We start from the raw sequence: 20,636 nt of genomic DNA, 5'->3' as shown, positions 1-20,636 counted from the left end.
GGAGAGGTGTCACTTAAATGTCACCGTGCCCCTGACTGCAGCTATCACGCAGCTCAGCAAAAATAAGTGGCCAAGGTTCGCAACTTAATTCTTTAATGCAACCGGCGGTGGACTATGTTTGCTTAAACACGTTAATATTAATTATCCTTGATCGTTTCTGCGTGGATTAAATATCGGCCGTTCTATAAGATTCGGGGGGGGGGGGGTGTGCGCGTCAAGCTGTACGTATCCAGGTGGGGGGAGGGTGTAAAAGTCCGCGTGCGTACAGGGAGGGGGGGAGAGGTCTAATTTTGACAAATGTTTGCGTCACCTACTAGATGGATGGGCCCCCAACAGCGCAGACGACAGCCCAGCCAAGTCTCCCTCGCCCCCCCTCGTCCCCCCCCCCTCGCCCCCCCCCCCTCGCACCCCCCCTCGCCCCCCCCCCTCGCCCCGGCCACCTCTGTCCCAGTGGGCCACACAAATTGTTGACTTTGCTCAACGCCACTTGCTGGCAGAAGGGGCTCTTCTACTCAGGTGGTGGTGGTGGTTGGGCTCTCCAGGCGCGGTTCGTCCACTAGGGGGCATTGGGAGGGGGAGAAGCCGTCCCACCAAGCGGCTGGTGATGAGAAATTATTTTTGTAATTTAAATAAAACTTTTCGAAAAAAATTGCTTTGTTGCGTTTCAAAAAAATGCAAGCGGAACGATTCTTTTCAGCGCGAATTGCCTAACGAAGATGACATTTTAATTTGTTCACCATTAGAAACCGCTGCAGCACCACAGTCTGATTTGTTCATTTGCGATGAGCTTCACATGTTAGCCACGCCGTTTGAGACTCATCCAGGGCGGTGAAAAAGACGCCCAATGGCTGCAATGAGACGATGTCACAACGCTAGGTTGCAAATGTTGAATTCGAAAACTCATCCCTATTGTGTACCTCAGCGTGTGCATATTTTAATAAATATTTCAGCTCCGGTACATGGCCCGATTACAGGCATCCATCCTATTCAAATCCTCACCATTATCTACCAACAAGGACAAAGTTGCTACATTGTTAATATTTTAATAGAAACACTGTGTTTGACAGCTTCTCATTACAAATTCCACTCTAAATACATTCACTACGTATCACACAATCAGTAGGGAACATACACTTTTTTTTTACTTGCAAGACAATACATCGAAACGCATATCATGTTATATTTCCCAGCGTGTTCTTAAATGTAATTATTTCTTCTGCACCGTTTGCTCATGTGTGGGTTTGTTTTTTTATTGCTCCGTGTCTTTCTTTGAACGAGTTCTTTTAAAGTTTTGTTATTTCATTTCACTCCCATGCTATGGTCCCGCAATCAATTAAAATATTCCTTAGATCCGGCTTCTGCAAGTACGACAATTCCTTCCCTCTCGCCGGGTTTAGCTGTGGCGGTTTTAAGATAAATGTATTGAGATACGGTTCGCCAATCGCGCATCTGTGGCTCGGCCATTCGCGGTTGACCGCGAGATTCCTGGATGCATCGTAACTGCACTGCCAGCGATGATGCTGCCACGGCAGGACAAACTCGCCACCCTGGCCCCGAAAGCGTCAACATCCCGGTGTAACAGGCTAAAATAACCCCTGCCCCGATTAAAACCCAGGTATAGTTTGGCACAGGCCAGAGTATACCCGGGGGGATAAAGTGTCCTAGGCTAAACTATACCCCCCGGGGGTTTAAACTAGACTGGGCCAGACCATACCACTCCAGGCCAGAATATGCCCCATGTGAAAGTTCAAAGGCAATTATCCATACAGAGAACAGCCAACAACGAACTTTAATCGATATCTAAAAAGCGTATAAATGGAAGTAAGAATCTCAATTTGATCAATTAAAAATTTTTAGGGTTAGGGTTATTATTAAAGTTTTTCTGGTTGAAGCAATCACAGTGTATGTGTTTACAGTTTTCAATAAAATGTTGGAAAAATTTACTAATTCATGTGTATATCGCTCAACACTATTACTATCATGGGGGTATGATTTGGCCTCGGCCATAATATACCTGGGTATAATCTAGCCTAGGCCGTTTTAACCCCGGGTATACTCCGGCCTGTTACACCGGGTCCCAGGTCAAGTGTCCCTAGCCTCCAGTGAGGCAGTGGGGTTCAGATTTTTCTTCCTGCAGTTTACATTACTGCACACCAAGGGTGGCACAGTCGGGTTTTTTTACAATCGGGTTTAATTGTTTTTTTTATATTAAACCCGATCATCTGAGATTGGGAGAAATCCGGTTTAATTGGTTCTAATTGCGGCATTCGAGCGGAACTTCTCAACGATGGGCTTCATCCATTCCAAGCCAAGGAACTCACTGGCGGTGCCCACGATTGTGGAGAAGCTCGTGTTCATCACGACCAACCTGCCCGCCGCATTCTACGACTACCCCGTGCCCGACGGCCCCGAGTACGATAGCAGCACCGACGAGGAAGCAGCCTAAGCCTTGGATCAGAGTTTCGTATTCATTAAACCAGGTTTTAATTCCCCGAAATCGTGTTTAATTGTATTAAAGAAAAAACCCGATGCCTGCCGCTGGAAAAATCGGGTTGTTTCCACCCATGCTGCACACGGATACATGTACAGTATTGTACACTGCGTTCTTTGTTTTAATTCTATACATTTATCATACGAAGTTTTATTGAACACTAGAAAACATTAATAGAATTTTACATTCAAAAAACGTCCTGTTTAATGTTTTGGGCTGAAGTAGGGTAACATAAATAAGGGGTGAATATTATGAACCCTGAACCAAACCCGAGTTTTCCCATAATGAACCTTATGGCGGGACCCCGGGGCAAGTCAAAATCGTAATACATTTATTTTTGGGGACTCCGTCCCCCGCGCACATAAACGCCGCGACCCACCTGACACGGATCATTATGTTGTCATGTCGCCCAAGCGCAGCAACGAGGACGAATGCGCAGAAGAAACAAAACTTTTAAACTTTGATTAGTGCATCGTGTAGAGCTCGTCGAGAGGAATAGATTGCCGTGTCGTTCGTCTTCAACAGACATAAAATGAGGTCGCAACGCGGTTAATGCAAGAGCCGGGGGCTTATGGGCCGATTGCAGCTATTTTGTTTCGCGAACTTGATGTGACTTTTTAATTGTCTAGGGTTGCCACCTCTGAGATACCTCTGAGATACAAAAAAACTGGACATATCACTGGAAAAAAAGAATATCACACAATACCAGAAGAGAGGACAACCACATGGGATACAGCTATCGTGCTGTGACGGTTCCACCTGAAGACGGAAGCTTGTGTTGCCTCCGAAACGTCGTGATTTTTATTTTATTTTACTTTTATTAATTTAAAATTTTTACCTACGTGACTTTACCGAAAAAACCTAAGAACATGGGAACATATTTTTTTTGAGCACCGTATTATTATACAACTGCCAAACGTTGCGTGAAGACTAACCGATTTTCCAGGTCGGCTACCTCGACAAGAGTGTGATCCCAGGAAGACCAAGACAAGTAGCAACCCTCGTGGAAACACTATGCAATGATGCCTGCACTGTACTGATGAGTCCTTGCAGGATGGAACCGGTATACAGTTGCCTCGTTACACTGCTGTATATAAATATAAAAACATCCATAATCTCATCCCTTTTGAGTTGGTGACTTTCACAAGAATGTGCACAGGAACGGTGACGTCATGTTGATATGCCAAACATGCCGATGTTCCTGATTTCCTATTTAAATCAACTATTTGTGTACTATATTTTAAAAAGTTAGTGCATTTATATATATAAGTGCGTAAAGTTATACTTAACCACATCCAACCTGATAATGTTATTTTTAAACTTTGCAGGTTGCAACATTCATGGCTCTGATATAACCCAGAAATGTTGCATACACTTCCACTTTGAAATGTTTAGAGCTAAAGTGAACACCCATGTCTAATTGAATACTTGCTAGTGATGTCCATAAATAATGATGAATTCCACGCAACTTGATATTCAGGAATAAGGATTAATCAATGTTGCTTTATGCTGAAAAAAATCAAGGCCTAGTATTGTATCCTGAGATCCTAACGCCCACACGGATCTAAAACTTTGTCTCTACGAGGATCAAGTCGGATTTATGAGCAGGGATCTTCTGAAACGAGTGCCGATGCTCCTGCGTGCTCCCATTCCTGGCTTCACGAACACCACGTGCAGGTTCCGCCTTGCTCTGTGAAGTAAAACAGAAGTCATTCAGCAAGTAACGGAGCGTCAATTATCAGTCGCTTCTCAAGCTCGCAATACACACATTGACCCATGGGTATGAGATTCGATTCTATTCAAGTCGTATACTTGCAGTCTATTTATGTTGATACCGGGCCACTTTCAATAACTGACGTAGAATATATTTTGCAGTCGTGTCTCTCCAACTAATATCTTCATTTGACTAGCGCATATGATGTAAGTGACTTTTTAATTGTCTCATTTATCTTGAACAAAACGTTGCAGCCTTTCTTGATTAAGATCTTCAATTATTCAGCACATCTGAGATGGTTAGTAATTTTCCCTTTTAAGTGTAAATCTAAAATTCTGCAATCATTTTATTTGGAAAGCATCTGACACTGTGAATTACTTGCCCAACCCCCTTTGTGACTTTCTTCACGCGGTCTCGTTTTAGCCGTTTCCATTGGTGTAAATGTATTTAATAATTTCTAAATATTTTTACTCGAGCCTTGGTTTGTGAAAGCTCAGATGACTGCATCAATTTGCACTGAGTCTACCACTAAATTCATAATAGTATCAATTATTAAAGGTGTACTGCGATAAAAAAAAATTATGACAATGAAACAAGTGCAAGTGGGCTGGAATGTTTTTAGAAAATTTTACTTGATAAAAATGAAGAGCAAATATCTATCCAATATGCCGATGAAAAAAAATGAGTGTATATTACCTTCTAAGACGCATGTATGGGATGCATGGACATTGACAAAGAGTGGAACAAAAGCTGAAAAGTGCACAAAGACACATGCAGCAGCGCATGCTGGGAATTACACTGAAAGAAAGAGGAACACGTGACTTAAAAAAAACACATATTAGGAACATCACGTTGACTGTTAAGAAAAGTAAATGGGCTTGAGTAGTAGACATCGCTATCAAGGATAATGGTCGATGGAAGAGACTTTTGATAGTGACGAAGACCGAGCAAGAAACACGCACAAGAGAATGACCACCGCAGATGATGGAGCGATGAGATCAGCTCGTGATGAGATCACATGAAATCAGTGATGATCAGATGAGATCAGTGATGACATCAGTGATGAGATCAGAGCAATGAGATGAGTTCGTGCGGCACAGCGAGATGCATTGTGGATCTGTGTGTGTTGGGCTTCTTTCGCGCCGTACGCAGCCGACCGCGTCCGTGAGATTTGGTCCTTGTATAAAATTCATGTACAGCGTTGTGGGATGCTGTTGGCATGAATGACGCTATATAATATGAAAGCGTTATTATTAAAAGACTTGGAGAGACCTTCGTCCAACACGCTGATGATAGTGATAATAAGATTGTAGTACTTACTCTTCCATCCCGTGCCCTGATCAATTTGCAGACGACAGCACTTATTTGCTGTAAAACATGAGAGTGTGAAAGCAATACCATTAGATAAGAATCACATTTATGTACACATGATATTTGTAAAAAAGAATACAAGTGCAGGCATTACATTACGATGTCCATTTTTTGTTGAATGGTTTGCTTTGCAAAATTTGGCAACAGATCATTGAGGAGCAGTGGTATCGTGTGGTTGGTATGGACCCTGATGCAAGGATTGAAATGGGTCCTGCTGTCTGCCTCCCCATTCTCTACACTATTCTAATGCCCCCTAAAACAGACGAAATAACAGTGGGAGTAAGCACTGCTCTTCGTGTCTCACCACATCTCTCTATCCGTCACTATGTTTCAAGGTATCCTCTTTATCTCTCTCCATGTCTGTGTATCTTTCTCTTCGTCCCTCTCCATATGTCTCTTTGTTTCATGGAGAACCTCTTCCACTGTGGTCTGGCTGCCTACCCAAACCACTTTCGAGCCTTGCCCTGACCACTTGCGTTGGCCTTCCCCTCCCAAAATTATTATTTATCCAAAGTCTCTGCCCCAAATTCCCCCCACCACCACCCCCAAATCATCTTCTGTCCCACGTGTCATCATTTGGCGGTGTGTGTGGAAATCTTAGCTGAGCGCACCTCCATTTTGACCTCAAACACTCCGAACACCATGAGAACAATGGCTGCTATCGTGCACACCACGAAGAGAATGACCTTCACGATCGCGGCCTGCTCCTGTCGGAACGCCAGCTCCTCGTCCTTCTGGCCTGTGAGCCATCGACAAACACACACACACACCGGTCACACCGTTAGTGTTGGTGAGATGTTAACTACCTCGCCTGATATGCAGGAGGTAGTGGGTTCCATCCCGACCCTGATGATGCCTGTATATTTGAAGATTGCATGTTCTCCCCGTGGTCGCGTTGGATTTCTTTACAGGTCCTACAGATTTTCCTTCCATATTTATAAACATGCGTTTAGAGTGTTTGACTGCGATAAATTTCCACATGATATGCCTCTTCATTGAGCGATCATTTGTGGCAAGGTCGCTTCTCAAAAATGGCTTTACAGCTCAGTGGTAAAATAAATACAAAATAGTTTAGTTTTAGTCTAGTAGTTCAACTCGGTCATCGCAAACGTTCCTCGATAACTGAAAACGTGAACTCGGTCATTGCAAACGTAAACTCAGTCATCGCAAACGTTTCTCGGTTCACGTGAACACATCATCAACAAGCATCGCAGTGGCGTGGCATTCCATTTCACGAGATGGCGATGTTGGATGCTGCAGCGCTTTATATTTAGGATTGGAATCGTTCCCAGCTCGTGTCGTCTGAAAGGCAAGTGCTGCCTGGTTTTTTTTATATATAAACTTTTGAAAAATAAAGAAGAGCTCCCAACGATGGGATCAAGGCCTTGAGCTGGGTACTGACTGAAACACATCGATCTACATTTAGAAGTTCTCCATCGCTCCTCAGTTTCACAGTAATCTCCTGACCTCTCAAGGGAGCCACTTTCATCGTGAAAAACAAATTGATATATTTGCTGTGTTGCTAAGTGATAGTAATAATAATAGTGGGTGACTTTGGAGTTTTTGAAATGTTAGGTCAACAATTATACATTATCGCTGAACCATTAATGCCAATAACGGAATGGCAATTACGTGGTCAAATTGCTGCTTCAGCGAACTTATACGGAAAATAACAGGTTCTTAAAAAATAATATATTTCATTATTCCATCACTTGAGGTGTCTGCGTTTCTGATGGCTGGTCTTCTTGAGGTTGCGTTGAGGATGACGGGAGAAGCGGAGGCTACACTCGTCTTGAGGCTCAGAGCCAAAATAAGTTTCCTGACCTTAATGCTATTCAAGAATTGACTTCCACTAACTCGCCCATTACACTCCAGTCAGACCACCTATTAACTTCCAGAATGGATACTAACAGTGGTAAATCTATACTCTTTGGTTCTTTCGGTAAAGTCACGTAGGTGAAAAAATTAAATGAAATAAATCACGACGTTTCGATTGCAACACAAGCAATCATCATCATCACCCACTTACTTCTAGCCCCCCCCCCCCCCATCATGCCCAGTCTCACGTCCCAGCCCCTAGCGGACACGCAACGCTCCCCCTTACCCCCCCCCCTCTCTGACTTATATAAACGCCTTAACTTCGGCATCTCTCCCACTTCAGTAAAAAAAACAATTTTCTTACTGTGGTTGTCACACCCGATGATGATTGCTTGTCTTGCAATCGAAACGTCGTGATTTTTATTATTTTATTATTTTCACCTACGTGACTTTACCGAAAGAACCAAAGAGTATGGATCCTTGCAGTCACGAAAACTTCAAATCTAGAATGGTAAATCTAATGCTCCATTGCATCCCAGCGAGGCCATTATCTGACATTAACTACCACTCCACATCACTCACCAAGACTATGTAACACTCTTTCTCTGTCAACCTCAATATTTTTTGAAAGCCAGTTAGCTAAAATGTCGATTTTCCTTCCCTCTATGACAGTAGAAAAAGACACCTGTTTTTATTTTCAATTAACTTGTTATTTTGTCGTAATTAGGTGTCAATTTAAAGCACATTTGGTAATGTAGCACCCAACATCCCATACCTCACAGTCTGTAAATGAGCGGTGGTCATCAGCATCAATATCATTCATAATATAGGTTTTTGGGTCAGATCGCGTTATTTATAAATGTGTCGTAACCCTCCACCACCCGACACGGCCAAACAGTAAAAAATGTGTCACGTTTTCAAAGGACAAATTAATTGACTTCTTTAGCCCACTGGTGTGCTGAAGAGAGAATCAACAGCATTTTAAAATTTGAGTACGACGTTTCGCTGATAATTACAATCAGCTTCATCGGGCAAGAATCAATTGAGTGTCCTTGTTGACAAGCATGCTCTGCCACTGCCGACAGTTGTGTTTGAGATAATTTAATGTTTCTTTGGTGTTCTTTTAGTCTACGTGTTAAATTAGCATCAATATCATCTGCGATGATATTCATCTGTGATGATATTGATGATGATGATAATAATTCATGGTAGATCACCTTCATTTGGCTCTTCCGTTGGAGCGACATTGGCTCTTGGCGTCAGTCTGCCCATGAAGGAGCACGTTGTAAATTCCTGTAAAGAGACTGCGTGAAACAAACACGTCACTATTCCGCCACCAATTAAATATCAACCGCACGTGGCGCATTGGCAGGGTGTGACGAAACATTCTGATAATGCAGTGATATTAGACCATATCCCACCCTTTTGTTATCTGCACTTCTTATTCACACCTCCAAATTAACCCTGTTATCCGTGTGAGGATCCTATTATCTGCGGGAATCTGTAGATAAGAGGAGTAACCAGAAGTTGTGGCAATTTCAGGATAACAGGATGCACCAAATTACATATACAGTATGTTTATTATTAGCCTTGTTTACCCAGGAAAGCATCGTTTTCGCAGTAGGGGGCGATGTTGCTATGTGTAATTGCAATTGGGTGATTTTTCAGGTGTTGTATTTGCTTCAGCATGGGGCCTTCAGTTTGTCACATTTGCTCAAATATATTTTCATGGTGACCCAGGAAAAGAGGGCACAATACCCTGGTTCAGGAACTGCTTGTGAGTGCTTTTTACACATTTCTGCGCGTAGTTTGAAACGTATGGGTTTTCTGGCCCGCACTATTTTTTTACACGCTTTTCTTTAACTCACTCAGTCTGTTGTTGTTGTCGTATCCTCAAATCTTGTAACTCAATTTGAACCCACTTCCCAATGTGGTATTGACTGCAAACTTCGTATACTTATGTCTTACTGATGACAATACTATATTCTATCATAAAACAAATTTAAACATTATTTTTTATATGTTATGTTTCGGCTTGGGTCTAATTGTCCACGCTCAAATAACGTTGGCTGTACATCACCACGGTCCCTTACGTTATGGCAAGCTTCGGGGCCACTTCCTGGAGTCGTGGAGTTTTGCCATTACGAGTACGGTGCATTTAATTAAAGCGTGTTTTAAAAAAAGTATTCTTAAATATTACTTGTTTTTCTGTATTGATGGGGTCTTCTCTCGTAAATTACAGGATCGACGACGAGGAAAGAAGCAGAAAGAGAAGTGTTTTGAGCTCCAGTGTGGTAGTTGAACAGTGTGGATGAGACTTGTTTTCTCTACCTGTGTCCTCTTTAGAATGTTCACACTTAAATTCTAACTTAGCAATCTTTGAAATACGTAATCAACCAGGCTATGCGTTAATTGTGTGTTGACCGACCCTCTGTGTTGTATTACAATACATTTCGATATTTTACTAGGTTATTTAATTTTAGTGTGTCCTCCTGATTTTCAGGCTTACTTGCCGTGCAGCACCACGTCTGTTGACCACTCATTGATATGCTAATTTTTTCTCTAACCCCCCTTCCTTCTCTCTGCCTCCGCCCCCCCCTCTGTCTATTTAAGGCCACCCCACAGAGACGATCACCCCTCTCTGTTACCTGTGTTGCTCCCGCTATGTATCTTGGTGATATCTGTCTGCTAATATGTCTGTCTATAGTTTTCTGGTTAGATTTTATGTCGCTATTTCATTATACCTGATGATGATTGCTTGTGTTGCAATCGAAACGTCGTATTCTATTATTTAATTTAATTTATTATTTTATCTTTAGACGTGACTTAACCGAAAGAACCAAATAATAATTCCTGCAGTCACGAAAGTTCTAAAATTAAGATTTCTGGTTGCTGAAGTTTGTCGAGTAGCAATTGCAGGCAAGTGTTTACCGATCAGCCACACATTTCTCCTGTTTTAATAAAAAAAAGTTGAACGGCCCATCTAAGAGGGTTATACAATCATTACAATACATTGTGACTGGTGACGTATACGTACAGCCATTTTGTCAAACCACTGCTGGACGAGGGTTTCCATATACAACGTGCATCATGGAAGCTACTCTTTTTTCTTTCGGTAAACAACTTCAGCAATTGTTTCTTGCTGTGGTTGTCCCACCTGATGACGGACGCTTGTGTTGCGTCCGAAACGTCGTGATTTAATTTATTTTCTACCTACGTGACTTTACCGAAAGATCCAAAGAGTATGGGTCCCTGCAGTCACGAAAACTTCAAATCTAAATCATGGAGGTTATTTGACTATACCTCAGTGACGGGCGGTGAGGTCAATGGCTGGGGAGGCACTGGCCAGTGTCAGAGCCAGATTCACACACTGAGGGGGGCGTGTCCTCACTGAGGGGGCGTGGCCTCACGGAGGGGGCGTGTCCTCACTGAGGAGGCGTGTCCTCACGGAGGAGGCGTGTTAGACACGACCCCCTCAGGCAGATGTGATAGCTGCCTCCCCTGGTGCTTTTTCATTGCAGCTTCATGACGAGACCAGCGAGCCTAAATATCTTTATACACACACGTGAAATAAGTTACCTGGAGTATGGAAGGCGAGGACATGAAATGAAGGGTCTACAAACATTACATTGGTGACATACTGAGATAGTAACAGGCACGCGCTTGTTGCCCACGCTCCATCCAGTTACTGAGGGGTTGCGCAATCAGAGGGGAGGCTGAGCTCGTCGCTGCCTCACCTCTCGTCTCTTCCTGTATTTGCAACGGAGCTCCGCAAATTTGGCGATTTTGACTATAAAAATTATTGGAAGCATATAGAAATTACATTTATAACACAGATCAGTGGGAAAAGCTTAATATTTATTTTAATATTTACATTTCGTAACAGCTATCTTCATTGGAGTATGACAAGTGAGGCTCTGCCTCCCCTGCCTTCCCTGACCGCACGACCCTGATATACCTTACCACGCAGGGCAATGCAGGTTGATGAAGATGGGAAGCATAGATACTGGAGCATTGCACAGTAAGCAATGGATTTTGCTGAACCCTACTCTGCTGACAACGAAGCTCCACAGCAGCTTGCACACTTGTTTTAGCCATGCGGCCATCAATTCGAGTACCGTACTATACAGACTATCTAGGCCAGGGGTCGGCAACCAAAATAACAAGAAGAGCCATTTCTTTCCAATTCGGTACAAAATTCAGTATTTCAAGAGCCGCAATGCATCTGAGTACATACTGTACATACGTACATATCGTCAAGAAGCAGCCCGTAAAGAGCCGCATGCGGCTCCGGAGCCGTAGGTTGCCGACCCCTGATCTAGGCTCAACTTTGCTTAGCTTCTGAGACTGGGAGCCACGGTGGTGAGACATTAATAACTACCGCGCCTGGTAGACTGGAGGTTGCGGGTTCTATCCTGACCCTGACGTCTGCTGTATATTTGTAGTTTGCATGTCCTCCCCGTAGTCACGTGGGTTATTTCAAGTCCCTCGGTTTTCCCCTTCACATTTAAAATCTTCTGTTTAAGAGTATTTGGCTGCAATAAATTCAAAATGATAAGTCACTTCGTTGAGCTATCATTTGTGGCCAAGTCGAGTTCTGAAAAAGAGCTGAATAGTTCAGTGGGCCTTACCCGGTAAAATAAAAAAAAGTTTAAGTAAAATGTTATATTCTTGGTCCTTTCGGTAAAGTCACGTAGAAGGGAAATAATAAAATAATAATAAAATAAAACAATAAAATTCTCACGTGACTTGACCGAAAGAACTAAGAATATGAATCCCTGCAGTCACGAAACCTTTAAATCTAAATTTAAATTTTATATTTCTAGATTTGAAGCTTTCGTGACTGCAAGGAGTCATACTCTTAGTTCTTTCGGTAAAGTCACGTAGGTAAAAAATGAAATAAAAATTAATAAAAATTAAACAATAAAAATCACGACGTTTCGGAGGCAACACAAGTCTCCGTCATCAGGTGGGACCGTCACAGCCAGATTTGCTGCATCAGAATTTGTAATAATGGTAGGAACCTCCTGGTTACACCAGCCCACAGGGGATTATTGTGTCCGTCCGTCCTGCATCCAAAAATGGGAGGGGTGGGGCTGGGTGGAGAGGGGAGGGTGGGGAGGGGCTGGATGGGGAGGGTAGGGTGGGGAGGGGCTGGGTGGGGAGGGTGGGGCTGGGTGGGGGGTGGGAGGGGTGGGGCTGGGTGGGGAGGGGCTGGTCACCCCGTGGTGCCCTTATAAAACTCAATGTTTAACCTACTCACGCCGGCTTGTGCCCGTCCTCACAGTCGGCCATATTTGCGGAATACACCACGCCGCCGTTGACCCTGGCCATTGCCCGAGCAACCCAACGTTCCTACCAGCTCCCTCCGCAGGAATTTGTTAGCATATTTCCCAATGTCCTGTCCAAGTAATGTGATTGCATAAGATTCCACTGCAGCTTACCTGTTGTGTTGAGCACGGCAATGCCGGGCTCACTGCTGTCCAGTGAAACCTCGCACCCAACCGCACGTGAATGTGACCCGAGGTCTTCTGATGATGAGTGTAGGGAGGCCGTGAGTAGGGCCAGTGTAGCTTGAGGTATTTCTTTCGCTGTCTCTTGAGGTCCATAACTGCCGGTCCCAAACCTGGAAGAGGTCGGTTGCGAGGAGGGAGCACGTGGCTGGGATGGTGAGGCGGTGGGCACCGCTTCCTCCACCTGATGTTGAGGATTGACCCAAATGAGCACGGTGACTGGTGACTGACTGGCCCATGTGCACTGCAGGCTCAACAGCGACTTGTTTGACTTGGGCAAAGTGGGGTCCAATACTGAATGCAAAGAAAACACACACAAATGTCTTTTGAAATACATTTATCTTATACTCTTCCTAATATTATTCCGATTGCGCTCTTACGGTCATGTACTGAGATGAGTTGTCCATTTGGAACTCTTGTACAGTCATGCAACCCTTTGTGTTCGAGAACAGACTGTGGATGCAGATATCGCAGAACTACTATTGAGATTAATTATCTTGATGTTTTTATTGACACACAACGGGTCCAACTTTCTCGTAGGTGCCGCCGCAGAGAAATATTAGACGTATGGTAGTCAAACTGATCTCTTAAAATCGTCAAAGGTGAAATTTACTAAAATCATCGAAAATATAATGATGGGGTTTTTGTTTGTTCAATGCAATCAATGGTAACAAGGCCGAGACCATGAACTTGCTGCATCGTAGAATCCAAATTAATCACAAGCAGCTGCCCAGATTCGAACCCAGCAGTGTCAGCACAGTGCTGCGAGCACTGTGCCAACCTGGCCACTTCTAAAAAAACATTTTTCACGAGAATTTGAAGCTGGCTGCATTCCGAGTGAATTGGTGTCAATATTGTACTGTGCCGTGTGGTGTGCATACAGCACTGCCTGTGCTGTATGCGCGCAGTTGGAGCGAAACAACTGTATGCATTTGTCATTGATGCTGTAGTTTTAGTTGTTTTTTGAGCTAGTTTTTTAACATCTGCATTGCCGCTTAACTGGGCATGTAACGGTTCACAAATGAATCCCCTACGTCCAGTGATTTTGTGAAATGTCAGGACTCGAGGTTTTAAATCGTTTTCATTTATGTTGCCTGGTTTGTATCTCTGCATTGTTTGACACACGCAACATTAGCTGAATTCGTCTAAGGGTACTAAACTATTTTATCGTTGACATAATTCTTGCATAAATCACAATTCCCATTGTTATGCGCACTACTCAATGTATTTATCATAAATCGATACATCGCTACATGCCTACAGATTATATACATGTACAATAATTATGCGAATTTACATGCCTTTGTTAATCCACTGCTGGATTAAACACTCCCCATGCCATTTCAGTCAAGGGGGGATTGTTTGACCATACTTGACAACGCTGATCAGGTCAAGTTCGTGGGGTGGGGTGGTGGGGGGGCATGCAAGACTGTCTCCTCGACAGACCTGTTCTCCACCTGAAGACGGCTGCTTGTGTTGTGGCCGAAACGTCGTGAGAATTATTTTATTATGTTTTAATTTTATTATTTTCCTTCTACGTGACTTTAACGAAAGAACCAAGAACATGCAAAACCAGTTCAGATATCACTCGTCCTCTGATATTTAGCGCTGTGGCCGAACATCGCACCCAGATGACCGGGTTCGCGGTGCAAGTGTGCCAACCACCGCACCACCGCTCCACCCGTATATATAACGCGCGGCTTGAACCCGCTGTTGCTTTAACGGCCACACAAAAGTAAAACAAAACTTAGATAACTCTTCATTAGTTACTCAAGTGCCCATTGCAGCCAGAAAGGCTAAGTTTAGCTGCTGGCTCTGCCACTGAATGTCTCCAACAGTGGCTGTCACCTGGTCACGCCATGAGCTCAGAGTGGGCGGTGTTTTTGTTTTTTGCTGAGTCGCCCTGAAATGGATACGGCTCCCGTTCGTTGTGGATATTGTTGAAGTCAGTGTCCATTGAATTTTTTTCGTTTGCTTCTGGCAACCGACCCGAGCGGTCAGCGTGTAAAACGCCGTGTGACGGCTGCAGACGTGCTTACTGGAAGGGCTTTTTTGAGTTTTCGCACGCGTGGTGGAAAACGCGGTGGGAAATTATCTCGGTTCGTGCGATCGCATTCTTTGATTCGGATAGAGGTTACAAGTGCCGTGGTTTTCCAATTAATGCTGTCTGAATAATCACTGCAAGTTGGGCCCCTTTTTAAATCCTTTATATTAAGCTCACTTGCTTGCTTGCTTGCGCGCTTACGGCCGTGCAAATCTTTCGGTCGTTTTTTAACCCACTTCCCGTGATCCAATCGAGCTGATATTTTGCACACAGACTCGTTGTGCGTGACAATTTATTTTCGTGAAATTTTTTTTCCAAAATTTTCCACTTTTTAGGAAAAAAAAATTCATATTTAATTTAAAATACCAATGTGATAAAAATGAAACTCTTACTCAAGAAAAACAGAAATGAATAATAAAATAAAACCGCTGCCACGCATATAAAGGATTTATAGTGAAAAACTTTGTTTTTACGGGTTAATTTTGTTATCATTTATATCTGCGTGTGCAGTAATAATTAATTCATTGCAATTAAATAAATTCAATTCATAGCCCTATGTCGATCCACTTCTGGGCGAAGAATACAAAGGCCCATGTCCTATACGGGCGTTGGGTCATCAATAAACCCGACTGCTTTAGATTGAATTGTGTCCGACCAGTAGTGGCTGTGCACGCCTGTTGTGCAGCACTGTGGAGGATCACCGCACACACATGCTGTAAAACTCACTTCCCGTAGGCGTCAATGTGCTGTATCCTAGTTCGCCTGGAGATTTTAGTACAGCAAAAAAATGTCAAATCCACCCGTTCCGTATTTACGGAAGAGTGTTTTGCCGGTCTCCTCCCGCATCTAAACACTTATTAATTGGCCAAGAACACCTTCGTATATACAGGGTGCTTCAAAATTTTTAACAAAATTATATGAGACTATCGTTTTTAATGGAAAGATAACGGATAATACACTGTAACATGATGACAAATGTATGTTAAAAGCTTAAACAAGTCAGTCTCTACTTGTTCGCCATCATTGTCAACACGTGCCTGGAATCTTCTTCAGGTGGTCTCCAGAGCCCCGTATTGTTGCAAATTCTCAGAATTGTTAACATTTTTTTGAAGCACCCAGTAATATCGAGGATCACAGAGCTTGGGGCAATTTTTTTGCGCCAGTTCACCGCGTGGCTGCGATCCTGCTCGTCCGTGGTTCCTCAAGTTCAAGTTCATTTATTAGGTATAGCCTCTCGCCCCTCCTGAGACGCTCTCTCTCTCTCTATCTCGCTTGGAGTGTGAGTGAATACCGTGCGCGATTTCGGGTTCAAATGATTCTGATATCAAAGAACAGTGAACTCATGAGCGCTCCATCCCAGATGTTGTTGCAACAGCGGGGAGTGTGTATGCAGTGGTGAGTTTGGTGGTGGGGGGGGGTATAGGCGTCCTCTTACTGTGGATGAGGACATCGGTCTCGTTGCCAGCTCCGTCTCCTCCCCGTGGTGCTTGCACCTCGGCAGAGCAAACCCGGTGCTGCCCGTTCCCTGGGGGAGCAGATCGCGTGTTATGTGCCCAGGTTATTCCTATGGGTTACCCGCGGTAACGACGACTTCGCCGCTTGTGTATTAATAGCGTGTGCACCTTCTGTGAGTGGCCAATCCCCTGAATAATAACCACCACTGTCAAATAATAATTTGCAGTGTTCCTTGTCGACCCACGCCTGATGACCAAATGACCCGGAATGCACCCGAACTCGTCAAATATCGGAAGCTAAGCAGCGTTGAGCCTGGTGAATGCGTTTGGATGGGTAATCGCATGCAAAAATAACAGGTTTATCATAGGGCTTTCAGGGCTACTTGGTAGGCAGTAGAAGAGAGAAGATACGGCAAAATATAATGTTGTGTCGTACAGTACTTCAATGCTCCCCGTCTTCACCAACCCGCACTGACCAGCGTGGTAAAGTATGGTTAAACATCCCCTTTGACCGACACGGCGTAGAGAGGCCCTCATTCAGCAGTAGATTGCCAAACGGCTGTCATTTATTATGAAAGTGTCTGGTAATACAGCAGCATTGCAGGACAGTATTTGATCGAAATATTAAATTACAACGCTATATTAACGAAAACCTGCAATTTGAGAAAAGCCCTACGGTGTTAAGGGTATCGTGACAGTCTTCTGCATAAGTACTCAGGGTTACTACGGTGACCCTTTTTGTTTAAAGTCAAAATTGTCGTCGTATTTTTGTGAGTCTATACAGCGATAAATATAAACACAAGAAAAGTACGCCGTACGTGTTGAGTAGCCACACTGAAGAGAGAGACACATTGTTATTGTGGTGTGTCGGGTGCACTTAATACCTAACAACAAACATGACACATTCACAGTCGCTCATAGCGTCAACGCCTTCGTATGTTGTACTCCACTGCATACGTGCCTTCACATTGTACACGGATACTGCCTGCGACGATACGTGCCTGAGGTATCCTTTGAACTATCTAACAAACAAATATACAGGGCATATATTGATCAACTGCTGGATGGAGGCCTTCCCACGCCGTGTCAGTCTTCAGGGGGGTTTGTGACTGCGATTTTCCACCCGCGTGACAGTGTTGATCAACGGGAGTGTAACACGGGACTGATGTTACCCGTTAGCCATCGCCGAGAATCGAACTGAGATGGCCGGGTTCGTGGCGCTGAGCGCTAACCACTGCGCCACTACTCCACCGCATGTACAATATAATTAATTTGGGAAAACATAACATTTACAGGATAGAGTTATCATTTACATGCAAGTCTTTCCACGTGATAACGACGTTCTAGTTCATCGAATTACGTTGCGAATTAATGTTGCATCGCATAATTCTCTTCAGCAAACTCTTTTTGACTCCTTTGCCAGTAGCAGAGGTGTGGACTCGAGTCATGTGACTTGGACTCGAGTCAGACTCGAGTCATGAATTTGATGACTTGCGACTCGACTTGGACTTGCATAACAATGACTTTGTCCCACCTATGAGATGTGGACTCGAGTCATGTGACTTGGACTCGAGTCAGACTCGAGTCATGAATTTGATGACTTGCGACTCGACTTGGACTTGCATAACAATGACTTTGTCCCACCTATGAGATGTGGACTCGAGTCATGTGACTTGGACTCGAGTCAGACTCGAGTCATGAATTTGATGACTTGCGACTCGACTTGGACTTGCATAACAATGACTTTGTCCCACCTATGAGATGTGGACTCGAGTCATGTGACTTGGACTCGAGTCAGACTCGAGTCATGAATTTGATGACTTGCGACTCGACTTGGACTTGCATAACAATGACTTTGTCCCACCTCTGGCCAGTAGCACAATGAGAATAGGGTTTCCCCTTTTTTCTGGCAACAAAACAGGCGTTGAGATGTTAAAACACCAAACTGAAACCTCTTACAAGGAATCATGTTTGCATTAACCACAATACTTGTGGTCAGAATGAAAAAAAACACTGATAATATATGCATTGTCTTTGAAACTGATTGGTCCACACCAGAGACAGCTTTCGTTTGAGCCAGCACTCTCACAATATTTAACCGGCTGTTGAGAAATAAGAGGGTCATGAGAAATCAGTGAGGTATCCCTAAATGTATCAGTCTGTATTTCTGTCCAAGCACAAAAACAAATACCGTACATGTAAAGCTGCTGTATGATTTGACCATTACTGTTAATCTGCATATGTACGTAGAATGTTGTGAAGTCCACAGCGGAGTAGTCTCCACATACGCGATTAGTACGGTGCGAAAGAAGTTCAACATACATGTCCATCATCCTATTGGCTTCCCGAACCAATATTACCAAAGCAGCATTTCTTGCAGCAAACAATTTTCCGGGACCGGTTTCGACCCCCTGGGTTTCACCAGCAGAGCCAGGCTTGTTTGAAAAAAAATCTGCTTGATTATATTATCAGATTTTGTTTGTTTGTTGTTGCAAGATCACTCTACTACACAGTCCGTTGTTTTAACCGACGATCTTCCACGGTAACACGTAACGACGGGGGGGGGGGTCTGTGTACCATTTAACCGTTCACCTGCCCGTTGCCGTCACCTTTTACCTTCGTAGGTGCGCAGAGATAAGGCGAAGCTCACGCACAGATGCAGCAGCACGGTCATCCTTGGGCCACCACCGGTAGGTTGCGCAACATCAGCGACTGACCCGAGCGAGCCGAGCCGAGCGACCAAACCCAAAAACTTGGGACCTGTCCGCCGCGTGCTCGGCTCACTCAGCTTGCGCTCAGAGACGCGCGTCCACAGGGCGGAGACGCACCAACGCGCGCCCGCCTCCGGCAGCGGTGCAATAATAATTATTCATGAATTAATGCGTACGCAGAGGGAGCAGAAAAAAAAACGCCACAGGGCAGGCGCCACCGTCGCCGCCTCCGCACATCGTGATAGCGCATGCCGCGGGGGGGGGGGAGCGCGCTAATCGGGGCTTCCCATCGCGAACGCTGGCGAACCAAGTAATTCACACGTTGCAAAATGCGGTAGTAAACGCGTGCTGCCAGCGACGGCTGGGCTGTGGCGAGGCGTGTTTTGGTGACTTGAGCCCAGCCAGGGTTTATTTGTTTCTCGCTGAGTAACTTTGACTTGACGAGGCGTATAGACGTCTTCATTTCGCGGTGGATTGATGCAGGCTGTAGTGTATATTATACTGGTAGGAACCTCCTGGTTCCACCAGCCCACAGGGGATTATTGTGTCCGTCCGTCGTGCATCCAAAAATGGGAGGGGTGGGGCTGGGTGGAGAGGGCTGGGTGGGGAGGGTGGGGTGGGGCTGGGTGGGAAAGGGCTGGTCACCCCGTGGTGCCCTTATAAAACTCAACGTTTAACCTACTCACGCCGGCTTGTGCCCACCCTCACAGTCGGGCATATTTGCGGAAAACACCACGCCGCCGTTGACCCTGGCCATTGACCGAGCAACCCAACGTTCCTACCAGCTCCCTCCGCAGGAATGTGTTTATTGTCGTGGAGAAACTTGAGCTGTTGGGTTATCAAACCATATACTGGTTCTGTCAGTGTTCTTTAAACAGTTGAGATTCCCAGAAGGTAACATATCTCCAGTGGCCGCAAGGAAAAAACACAGAAAAATCGAACTTTGTATAAAGATGAAGAGATAGGTGATTTAGGGCTAATCTAATCAAGTTGTCACGTGGGCAAACATGCCACTTGAGTTTTTCAGCAAACCGGAAAGTTTTAACAATTTTATTTTCTTATTTTTCAAGTGGTAGGAGACATAACATCCAGTAGTTATGGATTTCCACTATCTAAATATGCAAAGTGTTTATACAATTAATTTAGATTATATTTTTTTATTGCAAAAATAATACATTTGGAAATATGGCAACAGAACATCTCAAAGTTACCTATGCTCACCTTTCTAATCATTCAGCACTCGTGTGAATGAAAGCATTTTAATTACTAACGGGACCAGTATTTTCACGTCACGTGTGCTCATGCACAGTACCATCTTTGCAAACGTTTTGTTGTACGAAAACATTTTCACTTGCCCCAAACAAATACATGAATTCACACACAACAGGTGTGCAATATGGTTAATCTCTAAAAAAAATTCTACACCGTTGTTTGGAATTTGAGGATAACACATTTGCGTTGTTTTTTAAGCCAAAGCAGGAGCAAATGTAACTGGAAATCACAACAAGACGAGCGTGGCT

General features: G+C 44.2%; 1 protein-coding gene across 1 annotated transcript; it reads right to left on the bottom strand.

The window, feature by feature from the left end:
• Nucleotides 1-1,027: 1,027 nt before the first annotated feature.
• On the bottom strand, nt 1,028-19,230 carry LOC144719482 (uncharacterized). The gene is made up of 7 exons (XM_078595441.1): nt 19,022-19,230; nt 16,387-16,476; nt 12,839-13,201; nt 8,612-8,698; nt 6,188-6,315; nt 5,526-5,573; nt 1,028-4,181 (listed from the first exon to the last, which is right to left on the bottom strand). Exons 1-7 carry the CDS (start codon nt 19,077-19,079, stop codon nt 4,056-4,058), a joined length of 900 nt encoding a protein of 299 aa, XP_078451567.1. The 5' UTR covers nt 19,080-19,230; the 3' UTR covers nt 1,028-4,055.
• Nucleotides 19,231-20,636: the final 1,406 nt, after the last annotated feature.

The sequence above is a fragment of the Lampetra planeri genome, chromosome 6 (assembly GCF_965212315.1).
Source record: "Lampetra planeri chromosome 6, kcLamPlan1.2.h2, whole genome shotgun sequence".
Classification (NCBI taxonomy): domain Eukaryota; kingdom Metazoa; phylum Chordata; class Hyperoartia; order Petromyzontiformes; family Petromyzontidae; genus Lampetra; species Lampetra planeri.
This window is presented reverse-complemented; position numbering and strand designations above follow the sequence as displayed.

What these genes read in the sequence shown, in the direction of transcription:
- LOC144719482 (XM_078595441.1), bottom strand. Translation starts at nt 19,079, where the DNA reads ATGACCGTGCTGCTGCATCTGTGCGTGAGCTTCGCCTTATCTCTGCGC. An exon ending in ATCTCTGCGCACCTACGAAG is followed by an intron (nt 16,477 to 19,021) that starts GTAAAAGGTGAC and finishes CTGCTCCCCCAG; the next exon opens with GGAACGGGCAGCACCGGGTT. An exon ending in TGCCGTGCTCAACACAACAG is followed by an intron (nt 8,699 to 12,838) that starts GTAAGCTGCAGT and finishes TGTTTCACGCAG; the next exon opens with TCTCTTTACAGGAATTTACA.